This window comes from Fusarium solani, assembly GCF_023522795.1.
Source record: "Fusarium solani strain SB1 chromosome Unknown bctg00000004, whole genome shotgun sequence".
Taxonomy (NCBI): Eukaryota; Fungi; Ascomycota; class Sordariomycetes; order Hypocreales; family Nectriaceae; genus Fusarium; species Fusarium solani.
The window spans coordinates 412,880-440,546 of NW_027072152.1; the positions used below are offsets into that span (position 1 = coordinate 412,880).

At 53.9% G+C, this 27,667-nt stretch overlaps 9 protein-coding genes across 9 annotated transcripts; 6 read left to right on the forward strand and 3 right to left on the reverse strand.

The window, feature by feature from the left end:
• Positions 1–363: 363 nt before the first annotated feature.
• MRS44_007192 (uncharacterized protein) lies at positions 364–2,050 on the reverse strand (the record flags this gene model as incomplete). The annotated part of the gene is made up of 3 exons (XM_046271263.2): positions 364–550; positions 597–1,873; positions 1,922–2,050. 3 exons carry the CDS (start codon positions 2,048–2,050, stop codon positions 364–366), a joined length of 1,593 nt encoding a protein of 530 aa, XP_046129280.2.
• Positions 2,051–3,269: 1,219 nt separating this feature from the next.
• On the forward strand, positions 3,270–4,016 carry MRS44_007193 (uncharacterized protein; the record flags this gene model as incomplete). The annotated part of the gene is made up of 2 exons (XM_046274051.1): positions 3,270–3,348; positions 3,397–4,016. 2 exons carry the CDS (start codon positions 3,270–3,272, stop codon positions 4,014–4,016), a joined length of 699 nt encoding a protein of 232 aa, XP_046129279.1.
• Positions 4,017–4,251: 235 nt separating this feature from the next.
• Positions 4,252–4,782, reverse strand: MRS44_007194 (uncharacterized protein; the record flags this gene model as incomplete). Its single annotated transcript, XM_046281460.1, has 4 exons — positions 4,252–4,375; positions 4,428–4,552; positions 4,604–4,666; positions 4,705–4,782. 4 exons carry the CDS (start codon positions 4,780–4,782, stop codon positions 4,252–4,254), a joined length of 390 nt encoding a protein of 129 aa, XP_046129278.1.
• Positions 4,783–5,216: 434 nt separating this feature from the next.
• Positions 5,217–6,611, forward strand: MRS44_007195 (uncharacterized protein; the record flags this gene model as incomplete). Its single annotated transcript, XM_046283600.2, has 3 exons — positions 5,217–5,842; positions 5,891–6,341; positions 6,390–6,611. The coding sequence occupies 3 exons, from the start codon at positions 5,217–5,219 to the stop codon at positions 6,609–6,611; spliced, it is 1,299 nt and encodes a 432-aa protein (XP_046129277.1).
• A 1,091-nt stretch (positions 6,612–7,702) lies between these two features.
• On the forward strand, positions 7,703–9,520 carry MRS44_007196 (uncharacterized protein; the record flags this gene model as incomplete). The annotated part of the gene is made up of 2 exons (XM_046278786.2): positions 7,703–7,904; positions 7,956–9,520. The coding sequence occupies 2 exons, from the start codon at positions 7,703–7,705 to the stop codon at positions 9,518–9,520; spliced, it is 1,767 nt and encodes a 588-aa protein (XP_046129276.2).
• Positions 9,521–10,036: 516 nt separating this feature from the next.
• MRS44_007197 (uncharacterized protein) lies at positions 10,037–12,049 on the reverse strand (the record flags this gene model as incomplete). Its single annotated transcript, XM_046283563.2, has 3 exons — positions 10,037–11,160; positions 11,208–11,817; positions 11,870–12,049. 3 exons carry the CDS (start codon positions 12,047–12,049, stop codon positions 10,037–10,039), a joined length of 1,914 nt encoding a protein of 637 aa, XP_046129275.1.
• A 5,143-nt stretch (positions 12,050–17,192) lies between these two features.
• MRS44_007198 (uncharacterized protein) lies at positions 17,193–18,310 on the forward strand (the record flags this gene model as incomplete). The annotated part of the gene is made up of 3 exons (XM_046271242.2): positions 17,193–17,276; positions 17,363–17,946; positions 18,001–18,310. The coding sequence occupies 3 exons, from the start codon at positions 17,193–17,195 to the stop codon at positions 18,308–18,310; spliced, it is 978 nt and encodes a 325-aa protein (XP_046129273.2).
• Positions 18,311–19,822: 1,512 nt separating this feature from the next.
• On the forward strand, positions 19,823–20,535 carry MRS44_007199 (uncharacterized protein; the record flags this gene model as incomplete). The annotated part of the gene is made up of 3 exons (XM_046279613.2): positions 19,823–20,061; positions 20,111–20,385; positions 20,438–20,535. 3 exons carry the CDS (start codon positions 19,823–19,825, stop codon positions 20,533–20,535), a joined length of 612 nt encoding a protein of 203 aa, XP_046129272.1.
• A 1,086-nt stretch (positions 20,536–21,621) lies between these two features.
• MRS44_007200 (uncharacterized protein) lies at positions 21,622–27,449 on the forward strand (the record flags this gene model as incomplete). Its single annotated transcript, XM_046281459.2, has 7 exons — positions 21,622–21,724; positions 21,778–21,877; positions 21,930–21,956; positions 22,434–22,524; positions 22,577–22,726; positions 22,881–26,225; positions 26,274–27,449. 7 exons carry the CDS (start codon positions 21,622–21,624, stop codon positions 27,447–27,449), a joined length of 4,992 nt encoding a protein of 1,663 aa, XP_046129271.2.
• Between the last annotated feature and the right edge of the window lie 218 nt (positions 27,450–27,667).

Below are 27,667 nucleotides of genomic sequence, written 5' to 3' on the forward strand. Positions count from 1 at the left end.
CCCCTCAAGCACCCAAGGCCGTCGTGCTCATCTCTCGGGCGATCGACTCGAACCAGCCATCAAAATCTGAGCATCCTAGACACTGACGCAGATCCCAGCCCAGCCCAGCACGAGGCCCAATCCAATCATCGACTCCTCATTTGTATGAGACCATCCCTACCCGCCCGCAGCGCAGACCGACAAAGGACCGCGTCACCGGGTGCTACCGGAGAATGAACAAACACGCGACACAGACACAGACGCTGTGTAAGTAACAGAGTCCTCGTCAATTTGCTTGCTTGTTCGTTTGGATAGTATATTTTTATGCTCTTGTCCTGCCCGCCTGTCCTAAAACTCCAGCGCTATGCAATCCTACTCCATTGTCTATTTCGTCCTCAGATCGTGAACGTAAAAGTCCAGCTTGTCGCTCTCATATACATGACCCTGTGGCTGTTCCGCCGGGCGATAGATCTTGTTTGGGTCTAGAGAATGCTCATGAAACGTCGGCTTCTGGTTGCAGTTCAAGATGTGATCCAGGCCTGGAGGGTGAGTTAATCGGAAGATGCCGTATCTGGCCATGTCAGTAATTGCTCTCGTCAAACGGGTCGTGTACTTACGAGGGCGTGAATTTGGGCGCGCACACAATGGCCACACTCTCAGGCATCATGACCTGATATCCAGCATGCGTGTGCAGGTCTCGAGAGCTCATGAAGCACGTCTGTGTCGGGTGCGTGTGGATCCATCCCAGCAACAGCAAGTCTTCCTTCATACAGTAGTCAAACATGGACTCTTCATTCTCCGTCTCGCAAGTATCCGAGGTGCACTTTTGGTCGGGGATCAAAAGACATCGAACAAAGAGGGCGTTGTTGATGGGAGTTCCGCAGAGCATCCCACACATTTCGAGCCCCCGGCGAGTGTTCTCGGACGCAATCTCGAGGAACTGCTGACGGAGTTGTCTGGGAAGGAACAGCGAGCGTATAGGGTCGCCATTCTCGAGATATGCACCCGGCTTGAACGTCAGACGCTCCTTCTTAGGGAGCGTTGGCGGCGGGCTGATGGCCTCCTTTCGAGGCACTTGGGGTCGGTCGGCCGTTGTGGGTTGAGGAGATGGAACGAGGGGAGCGTATTGAGAGAGAGGAACCTTTTGAGGTAGACTCGGTGGAAGAGTTCCAGATCCCGACGTGGGATATAACGGTTCTTTAGGCGGCAGCGAAATCGGTTCCTTTGGCGGTCGACTCGGCTGGATCGAAGGAGTTGTCGGTGTTATTGACCTCTCATAATCCACCGGCCTCGACTTTGAGATGGACGGATAGTTGTACGACTGCGATACCGGCGCTGTCTGGAAATCCCCATCATGACGTCGCTCACGAGCCGAATCGAGTGCCTGCCTCGTCGCCTCCATCTGTTGCCGCAGATCATCGCCATCCCACTGATCCCATCTCCCTCCCCTTCGCCGGGACATGATATCCTCATCCGAGATGCCAGCCTTCCTCGTCGCTCGCCTTGCCGTGTCTCTTCGAATCAACTCCTTTTGGGCTAGGTCAACGGCCAGGTCTTGGTTCTCAAAGGCGTCTAGGATCTTGGCGTTTCCGGTCAAGCTTGGATCTCGAGCCGCAAACTCTTCATATCTCGAAGGCTCCGACGTCTTGTTCGCCGCCTGGGGCGGGGGCGCCATCCGTTCCCATTCTTTAACAGCATTCTCGATTTCGGGTTTCAGTTGTTCGAGGTCTTGAATCACACGTCCGATACGCTTCGACAAGGCAGAAAACGCCTTTTTATTCTCGGGATCCTTGATCTGCGGGTGCGAGGGGAGATATTGAAGTACGAGGACCGAGTGTCGGTAGAGCATCATGTATGCTCGTCCATAATCGCCATCGGAGACTGCAAACCCGGCCTAGCAGCGTCAGCATGGCCAGCGATGTAAACACAAAGCAAAGCATACCTCTTTATATAACGTCTCAGCAGCGCGCGTCCAGTGCTTGACAGGAATATTCGCGTTAAAGTTGAAGTTCTCGGCCTGAGCCACCAGCTCCTTGACCGTCGGGGGCCGAGCAGGCCGCATCGACTCCATTGTGAGAAAAGCGCTGTAAAGAGGAGTCTCTCAGGGTCGTAGAAGCCGTCGCTAATGTCTTTATAACCGGGGCATATTCCCCAAGCCGCCGCGCCACGTGTATCTGGTGAACAAAGGTTGGGAGCTGCCTGGAGACGGGATGTAATTATTCAGTGACGACGCGCGCCCTGCTTCATGGTCAGCCGGTACCTTGTTGCCCCTCCATGGCCGATGGCGGGGCAGGGCATCAATGAAGTTAACGGGGTAAATCACAAAAGAGGTATATTCAACTAAAAGGACTAATGCAAGAAAAGGTTCCGCTGCTTTCCTGCTCTAGCCTCCTAATTGCGCTGCTTACTCATCGCCTCAGCCACAACCAAGCCCTCCCTCATCAAACCTCCTTGTTTTCTTGGATCATGGAGATATGGCGTGGTTTATAGATGCAAATCGTACAATTCCCACCCGCATTGTCCACGCCATCTATCCCATCCAGTCGGATTCTACCTGATGCTTCCCCCTCAGGCATCTCTCAGAGTCCAGAGTGCCCAATGCTGACAACCTCCGGTTCGTTCCATACGAGAACAATTGCCGGCTTCGCGTACGCTTGCCCTGCCTTGGTTCGGGGTCCGGGGTCCTTTGATCCCCGTATTATTCACTTTCGCTTATTCCCTGATATTGTTTCCCAATCAGGCAAATGACCGACGCGGGTGTTCAAAGAGTCGGTCTGATGCGATTCTGACCAGTCCGTTAATTGTTGCGACCAGATCTTGCTAATCGGAGCCACTAAAGAGACGACTCATGAAGCGAGTCGATGCTAAACCCAAAACATGTTTTCTTCTGATATCTGTATCATGTACTCCGCCTCAACGTCCTGACGCCACATCTACATGCCATGATGGCCATGATGCGCGGCGTAGGTGTCGAATCACCGCCTCCTGCGCTGTGTTGGCCAACCCCACGGTGACGGGGGCATCGTCCCATCGGCCCATCCATCCATGCCCATGATACCTGAAGGGAAGGAGCAGTGACCACCGTGTGGCCATGAGGCCTTGCTATGAGGCTGCCGGGATATCGTACGGGCTCCTTCATAACATCTCCTGAGCCGGGGGCCATGAAAGGTCAAAAGCCGGCCACTCCCCAGGTCTTGGGCTCGAATCTTGTAGACTATACCACCATCTCTGACCAGATCTCACTATATCAAACAACTTGAACGACACCTAAACCACTTACATCCATCGAAATGCAATCCATCAAGGACCAGTCTGCCGTTTCCGTTGTCGAAATCTCCCCCGAGATCGATATTCACGCGACCAGCACTTGTGAGTCTTGCGCCTAGACAGAGTCTCAACAGGCACTAACATGAGAAGCTGCTATCAACGCTGCCATCGAGGTGTTTACCATCGAGGAGGGCCACGTTACCATCCCCAACGACCTCTGCCCCCTCGAGGTCCTCTTCAGCACCCTCCGCAAGGTCTCGGCCGTTTTCAACCTCGACATCTGCTCCGAGGTCGACCTCAACTGCCGCAAGATCCTCCACCGTCTTCTCCAGTCCATCTTCGACACAAACACTCAGTCCTTCCTTGAGCAGGAGACGTCCGAGATCTTTGCTCACCTCAGCGCCAAGCAAAAGGCCCGCATCCTCGCCCAGGCCATCGCCACCTTTACCATTCTGTTCCAACGTCTGGCCGAGACTGGCGAAAAGGTTACCTATGGCGTCCTCAACCGTGAGGCTCAGCTCTTTGCCGAGAGCGAGCAGCGCACAATGATGCAGGATGCCATTGAGGGCAACCCCATCTTTGAGGACTGCCAGAGGAAGAGTGACATTGCCGATGCCATCCTCGCCGCCCTCGACGCCGACGAGTCGCCCGCTTCTCCTCAGCTCGTTGCCGCTGATGACAAGGTCGACTTTACTTTCTCGCCCGGCGCGGCGCTGGAGCACAAGAACATGGGTGTGCCCTGGGGATTCACCGTCATGGCTCTCAACTAGACATTTCTGACGAACAAGTTTCACGACCGCGGAGTTTCAGGCGTTTCGGGGAACAATGGAGGAATACGAAGGAGAACTCTCCCACTGGCATTTGTTTTAGCGCGGCGCTCATAAAGTGCCAAGGCCTCTTTTTTGATCTAGATGGCATCATCATCATTCAGATTCCATAGGATAAACAACTCAACTCATGATCTAATCGCTCCCTGTCCCATGTCCCCTTTTTTTGTCGAGCTTTTTACTGGCCATCCTTGCCCTTGCCACCAGCGGCCGCCTGAGCACCCGACTGGATCTGGATGATCTCGGTCTTTTTCTTCTCAAGCTTGTCCTGAGTTTCCTTGATTTGGTTCTCGAACCGAGAACTGCATCGGGTCGTCAGCCGGGGCACCTGACATGGATCGGAATGTCACTCACATCTCACTGCTGATGAAATCAAGGCGGCCCTTGACCGTGCTCTCAGCCTCCACCTTGTCCTGCTTCAGCAGCACGGGGCCGGTGAGCTTGTAGATGGTCTCGCCGTCTTGTAGTCGGTCAAACTCCTGGTTGATGTCAGCAGGGGTCGGGTCGCCTGTTCAGGGGTCACCGCCTACCTGTTGGACTCCGAGATTTTCCTGCTTCTGGCCCTCGAGTTTTTGCCGCGAGGCGACTGCGCTCTGGAGTTCTAGACGTAGTTAGCATCGGTGTAGTCTACTCTGGTCGAGAACTTGCCTCCTTGAAGCTTCTGGAACTCTTCCGACAGCGCCTGAAGACGCGCCTGAGGGTCCGACATGGCGCTCGACTGAGACGATGACAAGGCAAATGACGTGATTCAGAAGGCTCAGCTAGGCTGAAATATTCCTGCCTAGAATTATCTCTTTAATGTCGTCGCCTAAAGTGAGCTCCTCGTAGGGTAGATTGATCTCAAGTTGTGCTGGTGCTGCCCCGCTATCCATCCCACCAGCGGCCGCTGTTCTCGCCCCGCTATAAGCATGTTTCCCCGCCAATCCAGGCTGCTCTGTCCCGCGATTGTTGCCTCATCCATCACCATCTCGAACGTCGGGTCTCCAACTTCTGCGGTGACGCCCACGTGCCTGTTGTATCGTCTTTTCTGCTGGGGAGCTTGTCAAGGCCTCGCTCTTGTCTTATTCATCTCTTCTTCCCTCCGACTCTCCTCGACCCCTCCTGCTCCCCCTCTCTCCCCTCGTTATCCTAGGCACCGTCACCATGTCGACCAACTTCCGCGACCGCGCCATCGCCGAGGTGCAAAAGGCAATCACCGCCGACCACAACAAGGAGTACCAAAAGGCATTTGACCTCTACATGTCCTCCATGGAGCTCTGGGTCAAGGCGCTCAAGTGGGAGAAGAACAAGGCCCTCAAGGTCACCATGCAGGAGAAGATGGCCACCTACCTCGACCGCGCCGAGAAGCTGAAGCAGTTCCTCCAGAGCGAGGCCGATTCCAACTCGAACGGGGGCGGCAAGGCTGCCATGGGCGCTAACGGCACCACCACTGGGGGCAAGGCCAAGCCATCGGCCGAGGACGACGAGAGCAAGAAGCTGCGCAACGCGCTGTCAGGGGCGATCCTCCAGGAGCGACCAAACGTGAGGTGGGAAGACATTGCTGGTCTCGAGGGCGCCAAGGAGACTCTGAAGGAGGCCGTCGTTCTGCCCATCAAGTTCCCCAGTCTGTTCCAGGGAAAGCGACAGGCGTGGAAGGGTATCCTGCTCTATGGACCTCCTGGAACTGGTAAAAGTTACCTAGCCAAGGCTGTAGCTACAGAGGCAAACAGTACCTTTTTCAGTATCAGCAGTTCCGATCTGGTGAGCAAATGGATGGGTGAAAGTGAAAGGTGAGTGTCTTTGATATGACGACATGGCGTTTCTAATGCATCTGCAAGGTTGGTTAAGCTTCTGTTCTCCATGGCGCGAGAAAACAAGCCATCCGTCATCTTCATCGACGAGATTGATGCGCTGTGCGGTCCCCGAGGCGAGGGCGAATCCGAAGCATCACGCCGTATAAAGACCGAGATTCTGGTTCAGATGGATGGTGTGGGCAACGACAGCAAGGGTATTCTAGTTCTGGGCGCAACCAATATTCCCTGGCAACTGGACGCTGCCATTCGACGTCGTTTCCAACGACGAGTGCATATCGGTCTACCCGACTTGAATGGCCGCGCAAGGATGTTTAAGCTTGCCATTGGCGATACCGACACGGCGCTTCAGGCTCACGACTACAATGTGCTGGCTTCCAAGTCAGAGGGCATGTCTGGTAGTGATATCAGCAACGTGGTTCAGCACGCTTTGATGCGACCAGTACGCAAGATTCTGCAAGCCACCCACTTTAAGCCTGTAAGTCCAACTCTCCCCGCATGTGTGCGCATATCTAACAATCTACAGGTAATGAAGGACGGCAAGCGGATGCTTACGCCCTGCTCACCCGGCGACCCAGAAAAGATTGAAATGACATACGACGACGTCACTTCGGACGAGCTGCTCGCCCCTGACGTACAGCTCAAGGACTTTGAGATGGCCCTGGAGGATTCGCATCCGACCGTATCCAAGGATGATATCGCGAAGCAGATTGAATGGACCAACGAGTTTGGCAGCGAAGGCGCATGATGTGGGGGAAAGGCAGAGCGAGTTTCCAGAATTGTCCTTTTTTCTTCTTCTTCTTTTTAGCATGGCGGCGTCACGCGGAGTTTACTTGGGGCATCCACTGGTGAATGAATGTTGATATATAACGATTTGCAGGGAGTCGGGGAGGGAGGTATCTTGTGTGTGTGCAAGCGTGAAAACCTCTTGTTGATACACGCGAGGACAAGTTAGATGTGTCGATTGACAAGAAACCGTGGTGTCTTGATTTGGTCTAGTGTGTGAGTTTGCTTTTTATTGAGGCTCCTTCATCCCATGTTGGGGATCCACTGTGAGATGACAACAGGTGGGTTTGGGGCGGATCTTTGAGTAATTGTGGGAGGTCAAGGACATTCAGTGACAACCCTCCGAAAACTATAAATGCTACCGTTTATAAATCAGTACCATAATTGTCATCATTTATTATATCATCCCACGTCAATTGCTGAAAACCGGCTCTGCGAACCAAGATGTCAATTCACTGTAGGGTAAGCAATACGGAGGAGGTTGACGAGGACAGAAGTTTTGAGCTGCCATATGATGCCGAGGACAATCGATGATAACTCTCTTCTAGCTCGAAACAATATTAATACTTGACCGATGCTTTAAAGCTTTTCATTCGTCTGTATACCTGTATTGTCGGGAGTTTAGACAAGTATGGGATGGAAGTTGGAAAGTTGGGTTGGAGTCTGGGGAAGTAAAGAGACATCGGCCTAAGGGACGAAATTAAAGAGGACACAACGTTGTTAGAAGAGTAGATACTAGCTTTTGAAAAGCTCGAATCATGAATATACATGTGTATACTATTTACCTAATTATTGAGACCAGAAAATCGCCATGCGAACAACCGCACACTGGTTTCCACGCACATAGTATAGCTCGCCTGTGGAGTCTAAACCCCTCCATCCCATGACGTCGCCCCATACTCTTAAACAAACCACAAAAGTCGGTGAACCCCGGCAGAATCTCCAATTTCTCACCCATCCCTCCAAACACAGCTTAAACCAATAGCATCCAAATCAAGTACCCTTGTCTTTTCCTTCTTCATGTTTCTCGTTCGGCGGCACAATGCGAGAAAGATGCGGCCGTTCCTACGCGCCAGGGCAAACGCCCGCAAGCAGAGCACCCGCGTGACAGAGGAGATGCTCGTCGCGGGGACACCACTTGCAGAGAGGCTTAAGGATACTGGGCTTTGGAAGTGGCAGAGGGGGAGGAGGGCTGTGAAGGGTGTGCCTGTTGGTGATAAGCACCGTGTAAACGTTGTCAGTGAGAAGCTATGCGGTAAACACCAAAACCTTGCACTCCTAGGTTACTTTTAGCTGACTGTTGTAGATGACATTGCTAATTACATTGGCCCCTCCCTCGACCGACACCGCGGCTGCGATCTCATCGACATAAATCCCGGCGCCGGCCTCTGGAGTCGCACCCTTCACGACCTCGTCCAGCCGCGCAAGCACATCCTCATGGAGCCCGACGTCGAGGTCTACGGATCCATGCTCTCTGATCTCATTGAGAGGCCAGGCGTGCAGCTCCTCCCGAAAGCCGGCATCCTCTGGCGAGAGGTCAACGACATGCTCGCGACGTGCATATCCCCAGAGAAAAAGGCCGACCCCAACGCCGTGCCGGAGCGCAACGACACTCTGCTTGTGAATATCAACATGTCTTTCGCACCTCCGAAGAAGTTTCAAATGTTTGAGTGCGTCAGCACAATGGTTCTATACCAACTCATGGCATCCATAAAGACAGCCTCGCTGTTCCAGCAGTACGGCCTAGTCCGCATGCTAATCTGGGTCAACGACGACTCGAAGCGCAGACTCATCCCGCACTCTGCCACGCGTCGCAAGAGGAGCACCTTTGAGGCCGAGCTCTCGTGCGAGTGGATCCGCGAGATCGCCGGCAAGGACGTCGAGTTCGAGTCCCAGGAGCTCCGCGACGAGTGGATCAACCTCGAGTCCGGGTATAACACTCTTGCCAGGATGAAAAAGGCCGGCCTGACTATGCCCTCGGACAGGGAGACGTTTCTCTACAAGATGGTGACGGCTGATGAGAGCCTCATGGGCCAGAAGCTCGCCGGAGTCCGGAGACCCATCCTCAGCAGACCCTTCCGCACCGAGCTCGAAGGGTTAGAATCCGAGTTCGCCACGTCCAAGGAAGAAGAACCTTCAAAACGCTTGAAAGCCCTCCGATACCGAGGAAAATACGACATTGAAGACTCAATCACGTACCATGAGCTCATCCAGCAAGGCGAGGCAGCATCCCAAATCTGGAAGACGGACCCCGCCGCCTTTGCCGCCGCCGACGCAGCATGGAACGCCAAGATCCAGCTCCTAAAGAAGAACAACCGCAAGGAGTACGTCATCTTCCGAGACAACTATCACATCTTCCGACAAGACACCCCAATGTTGCACTGGGACCGTCGTCCCTTTGAGCCTCTCGCCGTCCGAGCGGATGAGTTCTACCCTCAAGTTCCCTGTGCGCTGCTCGACCTCCAACCAAAGACGATGCACAAGTACCTCCGACAGCACGGCCCCACGGCCCGCGAAGGAAGTCTAGCAGACGCGATACTGCGCTTCTGGTACGGCTACTCCCTGTACCCAGTATCCAAGGCCATGGACAGCCTGTGGCCAGGCTTCGGCAAGATGTTCCCCGAGATAACATGTCTCCGGGACCCAGCCAAGGGCGGTTCCCCTCTGTCAGGCGATGGAGAGATACCGGCTCGGTGCGTCAACGAGAAGCAGTGGACCGAAATTGTCGAGACCTTTTTGAACTGGCCGTTTGTGCCCGAGTACCAGGAGCTGGTGGGACGCATGATGGACGAGGGTGAGGGTGAGGATGAGGATGATGCCAAGAGTGGAGCTACTGGAGCTGGAGGAGTTGGAGGGTCCATGAATCTGTAGGATCCTCAATGTATATGTACAGTATAGAATGCGCCATGACTGGATGAGTTCATGGCATTGGAACGGCGTTGTCCTGGATATATCACATGTAGAATAGAATATAACGAACATTGCTGGACAGCAATACTCTGGTTAATACTGTACAACTCCTTTTCACACCATGCCTTCACAGGATCACTCTCACTCAGCAGATCTCGGGTAAACATTGTTGATACATTGAAACGAAGCTATCAAACCATCCATGTCAAGCATGTCCCTACTTGACACTGGATCCCATGCCGTTTTGAGTCTATATGTGCTCGAACCGAACCGTAGTTACCTAGATAGATGCCAATAACCCCCCAAGCCGGTCAGTCATCGTTGCCAACCCGCAACGACATGCGTCAAGTCATGCCAGCCAGTTGATCTCCCTCGCGCCAAACGCCGTCGCCTCCAGCCAATTCGTAGGCCAACTCCGTACAGAATGAAACAAATAAAAAGGGAAATCTTGAGCCTGAGCTCATGTCAGTGAGCTCTTCACATGTTGAAGCTCTGCCACGTCTTCTCGATTGACGGGTCCTTCTTGGCGTCTTCCACCCAGCCCATCTTGTCTCGATCGTCGGCAATGACTCGTCCGTACTCGAGGAGTAATCGAAGGACGTAAATCTGCATGTCCTCCTTTCGGAGCACCTTCTCTGCCCAGTCCCTACCCTCGAGGGCAATCTTCTCCGCCACCTTGTCGTGTCCGCTGATATCCTTGTATCCAAGGAAATACTCCATGATACCGTAAAAGTCCTGGAATCGGTTGTCCATGGGGACAAAGTGCACCCATGGCACAAGTCGGCTGTCGTGCCACTCTCGGAAGAGCGTGGCTTTGATCGGAAGCGAGGTCGAGTTGAGGAATCCGAGGTACCGGCCTGAAAATGAGTTCCCGTCGATATCGGGAAGATACTTGTAGTCAAACTGGTCGTGCATCTTCATTCCCTCGACCTTCTTGAAGTAGTGGTCAGTGTACCAGCATGTGCCCTCATCATTGTTGGGATGGCACATGAGATCCACGAAGCCGACTTCTGACCACTCTCCGATCCATTCACCCAGACGGCCCTGGGATTGGGCCTTCAAATTGTACTTTTCTGATGGTAGCACAAAGTTCTCGGGCACCGCCAAACCGGCCTCGACGCTCGACACCTTGGTCTCGTTGTTCATTGACACGAATCGGTGGCGATGGAATCCTCGCCAGTTGTCGGCCTTGTTTCGTCCTCCAGTCGCAACACCTCGCCAGATGACCTTGCTGGTCTTGTCCTTCCAATCCACGTCGTTGTCTTCTCCGCCGGTAAATCGTTCTTCGCCTTTCCAGTAGATCGGGGGAGGGAGGAGGATTTCGTTGTTGATAGCAAGCTTGGAGCCGCCAAACATGGGGAACAAGACTTTGGTCGACGAGACTGAGATGGGGTTGATGAGGAGACCATTCAGGCCTTGAAGATCGGGTTGATGGCAGATGTCGCTCGAGAGGGTAAAGTTGGAGACGAAGCCTTCGAAGGAGTGCTCTTGAGCGTTCGCGATATCGATCTCTGGAGGCATGTTAAATGTTTCCTTCATCTCGGCCGTGCGGGCAGGGCTCTCTGGCGGGCAGCCTCGTCGGGCAATGGGCCAGTAGGGGCCTACAAGTGTTAGCGAACGGACTATGTGAGAGCAAAGAGGGTCATACTGGTCTTTTCCCATCGCTTGAACGGGATTCTGGCGTATCGGTCATGACGGCCCGGCGGGGGAAGCGTCTGGAAATCAGAGATGACATCCTTGGTTGGCAGCAGAGCACGAGACTTGGCTCCAGCAGTCAAGTAACCATCAATATCCTCCCAGGGGACGACTAGGCGAGGCTCGTCCATTGCGTTGAGAGGCATGTCCAGGTCGGGGATCAAGTGCTCAATGGATCGAATCATGTCGAGCCAAATCTGAGTCCAGAACCAATCGCTAGTCGAGTTGGCCTTGCCATTTCGAATATGAATCGACATCTCGAAGCTGTATGCCTCCTTGCGGATAATGGGCTGGGGAACACCCCAGAAAGGCTCGAGATCATGGTAAATCTGGTCCCAAAACTCCTCCACGACGATAGCGTTGTTGGCTTTCGCAAACTCGAACCATTTGTCGAACCCAGGGGGAGGATGACGGCCACGGCGCTGTCGGTAGGCTTGGGCAGCCTCTTCGAGGGTGTGGGATTCCTTCGCAACGAGTGCTTTGTATGATTTTCCGGCATCGTGGATGAGTTTATCTATGGGGTGGACGCCCCTCACGCCAGGGTCTGATACGGGCTTCTGGTTCTGGGGCAGTAGTTAGCACGTGGCAACAAGGTCGCGATGCGCTGTGACGTACAGAAGGCTTTGAATTGCCGAAAGGCTTTACGTTCACAGGTTGTCGAGTAGGGATATTAACAGAGGGTTTTCGCGAGCTTAGTGTCCAGAAGGCAAAGAGAAACAGGCCAGCGACGACGGCGAAGCGTATAAAAGGGGTGGCGCGCCGTGACCTGAAGCCAGGCGCAAGCATCTTGACCATGTCGGCAGAAGTATTCGATTTCGATTTCGATTCAATAACGGGGGCGTCGAGCGGCGACTGGGAGCCGAGCGACGCAGCTCAAGGGCGGCGCAAACGCAAAAGATATCTGACGCCAGCGACAGAAACGGTTTGCGCAGCGAAAGGGAAAAAAAGTTCCAATCGAGGGCGGAACGTTCGAATGCGGTAGCGGGGGGAGGACGATCGCGGCAGGATGCGTCGATGCACAACGGGCGGGAAAAGCTGAAGCAGACGGGCAAAACAAGGTACGACGAGGAGAAATTGGCGATGCTGGTCTCCTTTTTACCACATTGTTTCCAACAGAGAGTCGCAGGGATAGCGGGTTCGTTCGCCGTTCGCTGCTGCAAGGTGATGCCAAGGAGGCTACACTATAACGTGGGGAGAGTGGGTGGGTTAAAGAATGGACAGACGAGGATGTCAAGTCAAATAAAGGGGGGGCAAAATGAAGACCAGAGCGAGAGAATGAAGATTGCCCACGATCAGGTAGAGCAAAAGAGGAAGAAGAATGACGAGGACGATGAGGCTCGGTCGAGGGAAGATGTGTGAAGGAAGACGAATGGCCGGAATGAGGGAGAGGCAAGATTTGTTAGGTCGACTCAAGTCAAGTTGGTTGGCTAGAATCAGCAATCATGGGAGGAAGCTCCGTCCAGGCCACATGTGGGATCACCAATTTAGCTGCCGTGCTGAGAAGGGTACTTGACGATGCAGCCAATCTCCTATGGGGAGCTAAGTACCGCTCTCAGGGGGCGCGAGCCTGGAGGTCCAGGGCCTTGCTCAGGGTCGCACGGTGGAGCCCAGTCTTCCGGGGGGCTTCCCTTTTGCAGGGGATAAGCGGCTAACCACCAAGCAAATCCATGATGATGCATTCTGGAAACCCACTCGGTCCCTCCAATCCGTTGACAATCTTGCCGGGTTCAGCAATGGAGGAGTTGATGAAGCTCAGGGGGAGATCAGACGCTAACACGCGTCAGCTAGATTGTTGCGAGATGTTGGACAAGAAACGCACTGTACTCTTTTTTAAGTGCTTATGCTAGAGTTGTGCACAGCATGGTGCCGCTGCTGGTTAGAGCCCGGGCTGGTCAAACTTCCATTTGTTTGCGGAGGACAAGCCGGGACAAGAGTCTCACTGGTTCATCATGCCGCCAAGGATGTCGTCAGAGCTGCGTAGGTCAATACAGCAACAGCCTCGTAATGCCATCTTTACCCGCGGACCTGGTGAGAGATTTGCACAAAAACGTCTTGAGTGTCTCAGTCTTGAGTCGTGCAAGCGACCAATCCGAAGACTCGTGCATGTCGCAAACCAGTCTTCAATAGCTCAGCGGACAAAGTTCAAGGGAGCACCACCGCCAGCTGCACAGTTCGGTACAGTATTCCGGAGGATTCGTTACACCCTGTTCAGTTTGCAAAGCACACCAAGCCTGAGACACGCAATCATCAAGAGGACGCGTGTCAGAGCGGTTTCTGATTAGGAGGTGGGATCGTCAGAGCTTGGGGGCCCCTTGGAGAAACGGAGAGAGAGCATGGTCCAAGCTTAAGCTTCAAGCCATTATTCCTGATGAGCATCAGATTCTATTTTGATGTTTCGAAACAGGACTGGACACCTCTAAGCTGATGATTGCGAGGCTGAGTTCGGCTGACACTCTGCCACTTTACATAGCCTTTCTTTTTCCTTTTCATCCTCTCAGCATGATATTATTTGCAGTTATTTTAATCCCTTGAACTATTGAAGCTGATAGTTCTCGTCCATATTGCGTAACTGGGGCCGCTGCTCAGAATAGCGCAGGTTCACATGCCACCTCCTTAGCCACCGTTTTCCTGCAGAGATTGACCCTGCGGTCCCTGCCTTAGCCACCGGCTGTGGACCTGGGTCCTGCAAGGTACAGGAAAGGAAAAGAGGAGCTCATAGCAAATTGAAAGTGTTTAAATGATGAAGTTAAAATCAGGGAGAGAAATGCTGTGTGTTTCGGCATAGAGACACAATTCTAGGGGAAATCTCGTAAAAAGAAACCACAACTACAATTGTCACAAATCTTCAACAACAAACTGTCGCGTGACAAGACCTCTCTAGCAAGAATTGAGGCTCCCATTCAGGAGCTGTTCGCTGCCCCTGAGCCCAGAGCGGTGTGGCGCCAGGCCCGCCCGTGGCGTCAGATCTCGTTGATTCTTGGACATTGAACAAGATCTTCGGTGACGGGTTGCACTCCGAAAGTGGGCACCGAAATTTACCGCTGCCGCCGTTTGCGTTCCCTCGACCGCTGCAACATCCTTGGCCCTTAAGGAGAAGGTTTACGGATCGTCGATTGAGATGGAGGCGGTGACATGCACCCGTCATGAATATTTGCTCACCAAATATCGAATGCCTAATGTCAAGTCCGAGCACCGAGAGACAATGGCAGAGTCCCGGCTCTTCTAGACTCACAAGGAGAGACATTCATCATCACCGACCTGTTGAGAACCGAGTTGGTGGAATCACTGACAGTTTGGCATCCACGGGGTCGTAAATGCAACTTTGACAGCACCAAGGCATCGAGGCGGTGCAGGCTCGTCACCTCCCATAATCGGACTCGAATCCGCTCGAACCCGGGCCTTCCGAGAACCTACCATCATGTTCGTTCGTTGCGTATGCGGAATTCGTAACATCTAATGCGGTTTTAAGGTATTTGCTAAGCTTTTGTTGTGGAGAAGCTGTTTGAGACCGTCGCGTGGACTGCTCGAGATGGATAGGATTGACTGTCGTGGGCGATCAGTGTTCCAGGCACTTGTTGACCAGCCAGCCAGACGACTTGAAGCAAGGTAATACTCCAGGAACCGAGTTTTACCATGCCATTCCAAGACATGGAGAGTCTAGAGGCACAGTGTCAGCCCAACCAAGTATCAACGCCGGGCGCGCAGGTCAAGGGCGAGTGAGGATCATCTACCGAACCCATGAGGCTTGCCTGGCTGTGCTGTTGCATAGACGACCCAAGTTTCATTTTCGCTCGTTCTCGAATGCTTGGTTCATGTTTCGGATCAGAGACTGAGGCTTTCCGAGTTCCACGAGTTTGGTCTGGAGGCCGAGGTAAATGTAGGTGGCTGTGGTCTCCGACTTTGGTGTGATTGCTGCGCTTGGAGGGGAATGTGTGCGCCCGCGACGCTTTATCCGTATTGCCTGAAAGTCGATTGCTGCAGGATTACTGCAAGAGTCAACGCGAACACCCGTCCAGCGTAACAGCTTGTCAATACTGATTGTCTCGTTATCTGTAACTCGCTTACAAACCGTCACAGCCGACAAAAGCCACCGAGCGGTGGAGTGTCGCACAATCTCGTGAGAGTCTGTCCAACATGAAGTCATAGCAGGGCCATTGCGTCTCGGCAACATCAATCTGATACCCAACATACTTACCGACGTCGACAAGGTTGCGGTCTACAGCCCAACTCAAGGATTCATGAGAGACACATCCGGGGGCCAGACACATTTGTGAGAAAAAACACTGCCTGTGGGGATGTGACTGCATCCTCGTTGCGGCTCCGGATGTTCCCCAGGAAATAAAACGGCCGGCGGCGGGCAGGAAAACGTGTCGGACATGGAAGTTGAGCGTGGGGGGTTACGTATTTTGAAAAGCAATCGACATCATCACTAGGAATGCCATGCCTTGGCCCGAGAAAAAGATCGGTGAAGCGGGTTGTGTCCTGAGGCACGTTGTGTTCGGAAGCGCGGCGATAGGGTCATGGACGAATTGGAGACGGCGATGGGGTCAAGCCATGAGCGACTGCGGTTATGGCCGGTGATTTTCCATCCACTGGACGACATCCTCCAAGGTTGAGCGTAGTTGTGCGGGCGTCGAGGCGCGTGGATGAGGCGATACAGGCATGGCGGATGGATCAGGTCGAGTCATGGTGGAAGAGGGCTAGTAACTTAGAGGAAATCGTCGCATGAGGACACAAGATAGCTAGTAACTTAGGGGAAGGCAGCGCATGATATTCAAAGACAGCTAGTAACTTAGGGGAAGGAAGACCCGCGATTCTTATGCTCGTTGGCTCCGAGCACCTCCGAGGGCCCCAGCCGAGGACCCCAGCCAACTCCTCCACGAAGATACGGCTAGTAACTTAGGGGTAAGGAGTGCCGGGCATCACCTGGCAATGCGTGCAACTGTGATAGATGCCATTACCTAACATTACATAAACCGCCGACGGCTCCAGTGCGCGCGGTGGTGGCTACCTGCGGCTTTGACGCTGACATCCCACGTTTCCTCTGGCCGGCGGGCGCTCAGAGGTTGCGCAGAGGTTGCTCAGATGATGCTATCGCCAGGGCCATTCAGAGTCAACTTTTCCGGGCAACAACACCTAGCGAAAAACATAGGATGGTTGACGTCCGGCACTTGCCAGGAGGGGTTGCGCCAATTGGGGAATCGGGGATTTTGGGGAAACAGAAAAAGAATGGAGAATCTCTGATCGAGAGCGTAACAGAAACCAGGCCCTGTCCTGTCGAGATCCAGCGGGGGGGCACGCCAGTTCCAGAAGGGATGACACTTGGCCAACAAGAGGACAGAAGTCGAGTCGGGGGTCTCTTCTGCTAAGCCGGAATCAGTTTGGACTCACTGGCAATTGGTGTCGGATGACCCGATGACGGGCAGTCAGCTCCCACCCTTCAGCTTGCAGGGATCGAGTTAGTGGTGTGCTGATGTTTGGTAGATGGATTTTTGTGGATGACCTCCAGTCCAGAACACGAGTCTCTCGCGTACAACGTTGACAAACGACAACTCGACCCGAGCATCCATACCCATCGACAAGGTCTCAGATCGTAACCCCCGCGCCGTCAACGGCTCCCGGGATCGACGCTATTACCTGATCTCTTTTCTTCCGCTTCCAGCCCTGGGAGGGTCCCTGTGTCAGGTAGCTTGCCGCCGGCCGATTGCAGCCATCAACAAAGTCGGCGAGATGGAGGGCAGTGCTCAACAGCTCCGAATACAAATGGAAGCTGTCTCGCTCTTTCGTTGAGAACTTCTCTTCTCTTTTTTTCCTCATCACACACACTCACTCTTCTACAAACTTCTTTGTTCCTCAACAAAGCAGCCTTATCTCTCTTATCAGAGCCCACTACGTCATTTCTCCCCCACATTCCGCCCTTCACCCATATACCGCAATCATGAACACCGGTCTCATTGACAGCCGCTTCCTCTCCAAGCCTGAGGAGCTTGGTGTTGTTGCCGTTGGATTCTCTGGCGGTCAGGTAAGATACTCAATCCCTTGACTGTGGAATAGAAATTTTCACATGTGTGCGGTTGCAATCGTGTGCTGACTCGTATCCTCTTCTAGCCCAAGGCCGGTGTCGACGACGGCCCTTCCGTGCTTATCGAGGCCGGTCTCCTTTCTGAGATCCGAGAGGAGCTCGGCTACAAGATCTTTGGCGATGAGACCGTCCAGCAGTTCGACGACATCATCCCCGAGTCGGACCCCGACTACCGTGGCATGAAGAAGGCCCGCCACGCCTCGGCCGTCACCCGCAAGATCGCCTCCCAGACCTATGAGCACTCCCGCGAGGGCCGCATGACTCTCACCCTCGGAGGTGACCACAGCATTGCCATTGGCACCATTGCCGGCACTGCCAAGGCCACCCGTGAGCGTCTCAACCGCGAGATCGCCGTCATCTGGGTCGATGCTCACGCCGACATCAACACCCCCGAGAGCAGTGACAGCGGCAACATCCACGGCATGCCCGTGGCCTTCCTCACTGGTCTTGCCAAGGATGACAACGAGGAGTACTTTGGATGGATCGAGGATGACATGCGCCTGAGCGTCAAGAAGCTCGTCTACATTGGTCTCCGCTCTGTTGATGTTGGCGAGCGAAAGATCCTCCGTGAGCACGGCATCAAGGCCTTTAGCATGCACGACGTCGACCGGTACGTTTTAACCTTAAGACTTTCCGCTGAGCCCTGACTAACTCGCAACTACAGCCACGGCATTGGCCGCGTCGTCGAGATGGCCCTCGCCCACATTGGCAACGACACCCCCATCCACCTGTCCTTCGACGTCGACGCCCTCGACCCCATGTGGGCTCCCAGCACCGGCACTCCCGTCCGAGGCGGCCTTACCCTCCGCGAGGGTGACTACATCTGCGAGGCCGTTCACCAGACCGGCAACCTCGTGGCCGTCGACCTGGTCGAGGTGAACCCCAAGCTCGCCGATGGCGCGCAGGCTGAGCAGGACACTATCCGTGCCGGCTGCTCCCTGGTGCGGTGCGCCCTTGGTGAGACCCTCCTGTAAGCTGGAGGTGTGTCTTGAAAAAAAGTGAACTTTTTTTGTATGATGGATGGGAAATGCATTGGGATGGGAGTATTTATGATATCCTTGAGTTGAATGATGATTGGGCCGGCGCATATAGGACTACCGAGATCACTCTCGAAATAAAACGTCACAACTTCTTTCCTCGGGAACGGACCTTGCCTTTGCTTTTGCTTTCACATGAGATTTGGTAATCAGCTCGAGTAAACTGTCAAGTACGGATAAACTGTTGAGAAAAATGTCAAGGCGAAAAAGATCGTCAGGGCTTGCATGACACCCAGGGTCCTAGTCAGGAGTAACATAGAAAACGTCACCTCGGAAGTCGGTGAGAAGCATGTCACCGCTTGGCAAATCCTCTCAAGCCTCACCCGAGGCATACAAAAATAATTCCAGAAATCAAAATCCCAGGCGATCCGAAATAAAAGAATCCATCTCGAAGGCTGGGCTTTGTTACGTGTATCCATTCAGAAGCCGCCAAAGCGTCATCGTCCGCCCCGGAAATGCACGTTTGGCGTGCGTCCCAGCCATCGGGATTTAGAAGGGGGGCAGCTCCCAGCCTCCTAAAGTGAGAAAGCCTCACCAAAATAAAGGGTGTCGGACAATTTTTTAAATGATGGACGCCGAGACCATGAACTGACACCGGACGAACAAATAAAAATCGTGTGGCGCTTGGGTTGTAATTTCTTTTTGGGCATTTGCTGACTTGGACTTCTTTTACTTCCATTGCCCCGTCGCATTGATGATTTGGTAATTCGGCCAACTTCCCATCAACAACATCAACACCATCGACGATTAATAGCTCAGCTTCGAACTTGCCATCTCACGAGCTTCGAATACCCGCTACTCAACCCAGCGACAAAGCGACGCCAAAGCATCATCTGCCGCCTGTCTTTTCGATCCCAAATCTCGCCTTGGCATCCATCTTGACGCCCGAGACTCCGACGTCACATCACGTACAGCGCATCACCCACCAATCTCCACCCCGCGAATCGACCCGACGAGGCGAACCAACATTCCTCTCGCGTGAGGCATCACCGCTTTCGTCTCTCCCATTCGAGGCCTCTGCATCTCGAGCGGTTATAAACTCACATTGGGATTGAGGACCCTGCTTTTGCTGCCAGGCACGCGGGAACCACTGGCTGATCAACGGCCGCGATCGGTGGGGGGTTAGGCGTCGCGCGCTTGCGACGTGGCAGTCCGTTGTGAATTGGGCACTCAGAAGGAAAAGCGACAACAGGCTTTCTTGCCTTGTCGAGGATTGGTTCGAGACATAAGGGGGAAACGTTAAAAGGACGTGAGCGTCAAGCTGAGCTTCAACGACGAGCTACGATTGATTGAGCTGGGACGACAAGGTTTCCAGACAAAACACGACGCTACACAGACCGAGTTGATGCAACGCTTGGTCTGTATTTGAACTGGTTCTTTCCCTAGAGGAGCTATCACGACACCAAGTTTCCTTCAACACCAAAACCCGAGAGCTTGACTACAATCATCATGGTCGCCAAGTCAACAACGACCGGCTTCACCGGCTCGACTGGATGGACAGGCACCAGCTTCACGAGATCTGCCCTGTCATCCAATCGACCACCCGCCAGCCATGTGCGGACCTACAACTGGCCGCCCATCCAGCTCAACTTTTGGATCTTTGTCATTTTGCTCGCCTCGACATCCATCATCGGCGTCTTTTCCAGCTTTATCCAGATCCAGGAGCAGCTCCTCCTTCCGATTCCTTGGTACGTACATCTCCAGGTCCACGTTGGAAACCGTAGCTAACTTTCGCAGGTACTTCCCCTACTTTATCACCGTCGGCTCCCTCACTGTCATCTTCATTGTCGGTATCTTCTGGCTCATTGCTCAACGACGTCTACTCCCTGCGATTGTCATGATCGGCGCCTTCATGTTCTTTGTGCTATGGCTCGTCGGACTCGTCATTGTCGGAATACAACTGTTTGGACCTAATGGGTCGATCCAGAGCGTTTGCGACGTACAGGTCTTTGGGCGCAACCCAACAGGGCAGAGCGAGCGAACCATGGCCTGGCTGCAACAGCGAAACATCTGTACGTGCCCGATATTCTCAAGGTCAACCTGGACTGGACTAACGAATCGCAGGCCAATGCTGGCAGTTGGTGTTTGCCATGTCGCTGACAGGCACCGTCTTTTTCATCTGGGTCATGATCATGGCCTACCAGGTGTTTGTCAACTCATAGGGAGAGTACAGCACGTTAAAAGGACGTCGAGGGTGAGACCATTTTGGTTAACGATAACGATGCATGGCCTACGAGGCACGGAGTCAATGATTTGAATGAATACCAAAGTTTGAACGCACGCAAAGAAGCGCAGCATGGGAAGGAGTTTCATTACGACCAAGAATAGGCCGCATTTGGATGATCTACAGTACTGAACTCATTTTGAGATAGATATTTTTGAGCACGTAAATGGTAATAGTCAAGAGAGAATACAATCTTCATTCACAAACAAACTCGGCATTGTCAATTCCCTCGACTTGGCTCCCTCCCGCGCCCACACCTACCAGAAGCTATCTGACGCTAAAAGCTTGCGAAGCTTCCAAGCACCTCGGCCCATGTCTTGTTCCTGTCTAGCTCGTCCTTGATGGAGCTCACAAACAGCATCCAGACCAGAACCCGCATTCAAGCAGCTTATCTTGAATGGCTGTATCACGGGTCAGTCACACGCTAGCTCAGCCCAGACGGGCGCAGTTCAGCTCGGTAAGGGTATCAAGCCTTACCCCACGGGATCTCGCGGTGTTTCGGAGAGATTCAGCAATTAGGTTTCAAACGACCCTGATTCCTCCATGCCAGCTGCCTTGTTCAATGATGGAGTCCGAAGCCGTATTCCCGAGATCTGGGCTTCAACCCGTCTTCTGGAGCTCTTCTACTGGCTTGGCCTTGGATGATCAACGTCGGCCGGATGCGGGATGATGATGAACTCGGCCGTCATGGGCACATGCGAACCAGTTGGTTCAGGGTCTAGAGTGACGTAGCGCGACAATCGTACCCCCCCTGCCCGCCTGAGTGAGGGGTTTGGATTCAGGTCTAACCATGAAGGCGATGACGAAAGAAGAGGGGTCGTGATAGCCTGGTTCGAGGCGGGAAATCAAGATGGATCTGCATGTCATTCCTCTTTCCGTTGATTGATCCCGAGGGGTTTCGGACGGGGTTGATCTGGGTATAAAAGGGACGGATGGCCTGGCTTGTGTTGAGTCTGTTCTGTAAACCATCGCAACTTGTCTCTTAACTTTGCCTCACAAGCTTTTTTACCAACAACTCGTCATCATGGATTTCATCAAGGACGCCGTCTCTAACGTTAGCAAGGGCCAGAAGTCAGAGGGCCAGAAGGAAGAGAAGAAGGGCGAGAGCCAGGACTACCTCGACAAGGGTATGTCTAAGCAACCTCTTCACTACAATACGGGGATTGCTGACAAGTTTTAGGTGTCGCCTTTGCCTCCTCCAAGGCTGGCTTCAACATTTCTCCCGACCAGCAGGAGAAGGCCACCGACTTCGCGCGAGAAGCTTATGAGAAGCAGTCTGGGTGAGTGATGAATGTGGCTGGTGAGCTGAGCTGTGGCTGACATTCGATACAGCAAGAAGGTTGATCCTAAGATCTCCCAGTAAGGAGACTACGATATGGATAATGTAATGGATGCTCAGAATTAGATGAGCTTTATATGAATTAATACGACATATTCCCAACCAATTTCTCGTTGTTGTACCCGCTCCTGTGATCTTCAATGTGGCCAACAAGGTGTAGCTAGAGCTGTGGCTACCTCTATGGACATTGAGTTTCTTGCCAATTCCTACCCCAGCAGGGCTATGATAGAAGCGAGGAATCCTAGTCGTAAATCCAATCTGCGGAATTCCTCCGCTTGATGTTAATGTGATGTCGTAATTGTATCTAGACCTTCGCGCAAGCTAGTCGATACAAATATTGACTCATATAGGGGGACCAAATCTACCGGAACTGCATAAAGCTCCTATCGGGAATGCCGAACTGAACACCTAGACCAGATCAACAGAAAGCGCCAATGAAACATTACCAACACAACAGGCAAGGCATTGAACTCTCGCCGCTCAACTCATTTAACGAGACCCGTCCGTGACAAAACACCACGAATCCCTTCAGCAGGTGTCACGGTTGTCCCCGGCAACCAGCTAGGCTTCTGGGCACCAGGCGCATGGGTGACGGCCCACTGTTCTCCCCTCCCGTGCCGCTAAAGCTACAGGGCTCCAGGGCCTCACTGGCCACTCGGCGGCGCCCAAGCCAGCGCTACGGGGTGCTCTGGAGGGGCCGCCCGGATCCCGTTCAACGGCCCAGGCGCCCGACGGCGCAAGCAGCCCAGCACAGAGCAGTCAAGGTTTTGCCTCCAGTGAGAGAGCGACAGTGAGTGGTGACGCTCAGGCAAAACATCGAGAACCACCGCAGGAGTCAGCCGTTTCCTCCTTTTTCCTAGAAGCCAACCTACGACCAACAAAAACCCACAGCTGCTGCAAGAGCCAGCTTGCCCTTCCAGCCCAGCCCAGGGCTTTTCGCCTAGACAATCACGCCGCTGCCGCAATGCATCATGGCCACCGATGAGCAAGACCATGGCCAAGGCCCCTCCGGCCAACAGCCCTCGAGCCCTAGCAACAGCAACGGGTCGCGTCCTCAGACGGCCCATCGCGTCGACGACGAATATGATATCGCCGAGACATCTACCACGACAGTAGACACAGTCGCAGCTACTTCCCCGGCGCAGGCCTCGACTAACCCGACCACCGCGACCATCGACTCGATGGCTGATGCTACCAAGAGCAAATCCCCGACACCCACGAATCTCCAACCGAGAAGCGCCTCATCCTCAAGAGCAGCGATCCGCGACAACAATGCAATGCTGCGAGCCCCCGGGCACCTAGCCCCTGAAAGCAGCTACTTTGACCCCGTAACCGTCGATTTCACACGGGGCCCTGATGATTCCCTGACTGAGGAGGACGTCAGGCGCCACCTCGGAGACGTGGAGTCTAGCTTTTTGCCCGCCCTATCGCCTATTCCCACGGCATCGACGAACAACGCGGGCGGCGTTGATGACACGTACCAATTTGATTCGCCGACCAAGAAGATAGTACCCCGACTTGGACCAACGATACAGGAGCAGGACGAGCACGATGTGACCACCACGGCCACCAACACCTCTAGCTTCGAGAACTTCGACTCATCCCCTACCGCCGCCGCTGCCCGGAGGACCATCTCGCGAGCTGTTAGTATGGCTAGCCAGCCAGGAGATAACCAAGGCGCGGCCGACGAGAGCGAGGACCGCGATACGGAGCACGAGAGTTCCATAATATCTAGCTCAGGAGAACACGATACTCAAGGGCAGTCGCTTGCTGGCAGTACCCCTGGCCATTCCTTACGCAGCCGACGACCCAAGTACTTGCGCAGTCGCTTCGGGAGCCAACGATCATCGACATCTTCTTTCGTGACAAACCCCGAGTCACACGAAGGCAGCGACATGACTGTTGGCCTCGGTACTGACTATGCCCTCCAGTCTGGCGGTGCTGTTCCCGCCATGGGGATGACACGACACACGAGCAACCCCATCTTGAGGTCCATCAGCATAGGAAGCATAGGATCAGCTTTTGGCGCAGAAGACTACACCGACACGTCATTACCGCAGCTGGAGCCGCTCCCCGAAGTCGATAGTCCCGAACGACCGCGACGGTCTGGTTTGCTCAGTACACCCAAGCCCCCTAAGGAAGGGTTCAACACTGCGCCAACAGACACAGTTATAGCAAGACATGTTAGGAACGTCCAGGTACCCGAGTCTCTGGCCAAGGAGTACAAGTTCAAGGGTGGACTTGAGACCCCCCGGAAACCCTCTTCGGTCACCATGGGTTCAGTCACCACGGCTCGGTCTGGAAGGAACTTGACCCTCAAAGAGCAGAGCAGCACCATCGAGAGACTGTCCAAGGAGAACTTTGATCTGAAGCTCAAAGTTATGTTCTTGAGCGATCGTCTGGACAAGTTGTCAGAAGAGGGTATCAAGGAGATGATCTCCGAGAATGTTGAGCTCAAGACTGGTCTTGCGGTGCTACAGCGCGACAACAAGGTTCTGCGAAGAAGAGTCAAGGAGCTGGAGAAGCAGATTAAGGATGAGGGTGAACGACCAAGCACAGCACAGAGCGGTACATCTTCGACAGACCAAACGGCCCGAATGGGCGACGAGGAGGCTCAGGAGCGAGAGGAGGAACTAATCTTTTTGCGCGAGCGGGTTGAGGAGTATGCGACCGAGATCGAAAGACTTCGATCCGAAAGCCTTAACAAGGAATCAGAGAGACGAAAGTTTGCCGACATTGTGAGATCACTTGGCGAGAGGACAAGTGACAACTTGGGCAGACAGGAAGAAGCCGACGTTTGGAAGGATCTGCTTGAACAAGAGACAGCCCGGAGAGAACAAGCCGACGATGAGAACAGGAGACTGCGAGACGAGGTCTTTAAGCTGAAGCAGGACATGTCGGGCTTGACCGGCGGACAGGGTGGTCTGCACCACACGACCAACATCTACAACATCACCAAGAAGCCGCGAGATGCCAACATGGAACCGAGTCGACCTGTTTCAGGCTTGTCAGGCGAGATCGAGGGCTCCAACGGCAACTTCAGCGCGGCCACTACCCTCGTTGATGAGTTGCGCCGAGAGAGCGAGCAGCTGCGCCATGAGAATGCCGAGTTGCGACGAGAAGTTGGCGCCCAGACGTCAATGCTGACCTCGAGGAACCGCGAGAAAGAGCGCCTCTACCAAGAGATTGAGGACCTCAAGATGGCTCAGCGACGAGGTCGCCCCGCGCCCTCCACCATCGACAGTCTACTTGAGCGATCGGCTTCACAAGTTGGCGGTCCCGAAAGGCCACAGTCGCGCGGCAGTATCAAGACACGGACGCAGATAGAGGAAGAAGCAGAGCGCGAAGAGATGGAAAACAAGATGGCCGAACTCCGTGACAAGATCAGCGAGGTCAAACTGCAGAATCAGGAGCTACAGCGTGAGCTCGAGACTTGTATGGAGGACTTTGAAACAGCCATCGACGGTAAACGCCAGGCCGAGGAGGCAGCACTGTCTCTGCAAGAGGATCTCAACAATGCCATGAACGACTTGGTTGCTTTACAGTCGGAGCGTGATGAGGCTCTGCGTGAGCAAAGCGACATGGAAAACGAATTCGAGTCGCTCAGGAAAGAAGCACAAGAGGAGATCGACGCTCTAGAGTCAGAGGCGGACCAGCATGCTGATGAGATGCAACGACTTCAAGCAGACCTCCAGGACCGCTCAGAGAATTTCGACGCCTTGCAGGAAGAGATGCGAAAGATGAGCGAGGCCCTCATTCGACTCGAAGACGACCAGGAGAGCAAGATGCGCCGGATTCAACAGCTCGAGCAGGAGTTGGATTCTTCCAACAAGGAGCTTGAGGAGCTGGAGCAGAAGCTCATGGAATCCAACGACAAGAACCAGCGACTGTCGGTGCAACAGGAGTCTTCTCAAGGAGAGATTGCCTTCCTTCGCGAAGAGCAAGAGGGTGACAAGATCCGCATTGGAGATCTCGAGGCAGCACTGGCCAACGTCGAACAGAGCCTGCGCGAAGAAAAGGACCGGGTTAAGGAGCTGGAGAACCGCTTGCAGCAGGAGAGACACCAACGAGAGATTGTTGCGGACCAGGAGAAGGAGGAGGTGCAACAGTTCGTCAACGAGCTCAACAGGGAGGCGTCTGCTGCTAAGGATGAGGCACGACGCCTGCGTAAGAACTTGACGTCGAGAGAAGTGGAAGCTACCGAGTGGAAGGAGAGGCTGATGGAGCTCGAGAATAACTTGCGTGAGGCTCTGGGTGACCTCAACGGTACTCGTTCTTCCCTTCTCAAGGTATGTTCTACTCTAAGCATAGGGAGATTTGTGCTAATTCGGTGATAGTCTATTGCCAAGCTGCAACGTGAGCTTGAGAATACGATTCGCGACCTCGATGCAAGCAAGGCTGCATTGGTGGAGAAGGATCGCATCATCAAGATGCGTGATTCTCTACTCGAGTCGCATGCCCTTGAGAGCCGCAAGCTCGCCGAGCTGCTTGAAAAGGAGCGTGTTGCTCACAGAAACACCAAGTCTCAGTACGAGACGTTCCAGAAGACGCACCAGCATCTTACTCGTACCGCCAGCAGTCAAGATATCAGGATTGCGGAGCTCGAGACGACGCGGGGACAAGATCGCAGGCGGATCGCGATATTGGAGCAGACAGCTCGCGAGCAGCTCCAAGAGCGCAACGAGCTGCTTCTTCTGCTCTGGCAGAAGCTCAGCAAGCTGTGCGGCAGGGAGTGGGCTAATGGCAACGCTCTTATCGATCGACAGGTGCTGCCGTCACTGGAGGTGGTTGCAAACCGTCTTCCCGGCTTCTCCAAGAACTTGCTGGCTGCGGTCAAGGCCATCGAGCTCATGGTCGGCTCGTTCGAGTCAAGGATCAAGTCTGTGGAGCGAGACTTGTACCGCGAGTATCAGACTCTGGAGAACAACCTCGACGTCCGCACCAAGAAGCTGGATCGACTGGAGACGATGGTGAGGAACTCGGTCGCCTCTGGGTCGTTGAGCCATGATGCTCGCTACTCGCGCCTAGAAGAGGCATACCGTCAGCTCAAGGTCGAGAATACAACTCTCCGCACGGCCAACGATGTCCGAGCCCGGGCGGCGTACTCGTCCAGGGACACTTCTGATTCGTTGATTCCAGTTCCAGTCAGTGGCGGCGGCTCACCATCGCCCTCAATACCTCGTGGACCGGGTGAACAGAATAGAGATCGGTCCAGTCGGTCCAGGTCCAAAACGCGGACATCCACCATGACGAGATCATCCGCCGCAGCCCTTCCTGGCTCTTCAGCTGGCGGACTGGGTCTTAGAGACATGGCAGCCCTCACCGACGAGGCAGGCAACAACAATGACAACCGATGGCTGTTCCGACTGCGAGACATGGAGTACAAGCTCAAGATGGAGCGAGAAGGGCGCAACCAGGACCGACACGCGGCGAGGCAGAGGCTGGGAGGACTGGAGCTGGAGAACCGAGACCTAAAAGAACGGATGAAGAGGGCGCTAGGGGAGATCGACTAATCAAGCATACGGCCAAAGAAAGCATCAGGAGTTGGGGGGGCTCATAGAGAAGACATACGGTGCTAGGGTGTTGATGTTTAGTTATCTTGTATAATACCAGTATCGTTAGGGACGGGCAGCTGCACTGCATTACTACGAGGGACTCGATGGTGTTGATGAGGAAGGGATCGACATATTTGACATATTCTGGGTATTTATTACGACTTTTTAGTAATTGG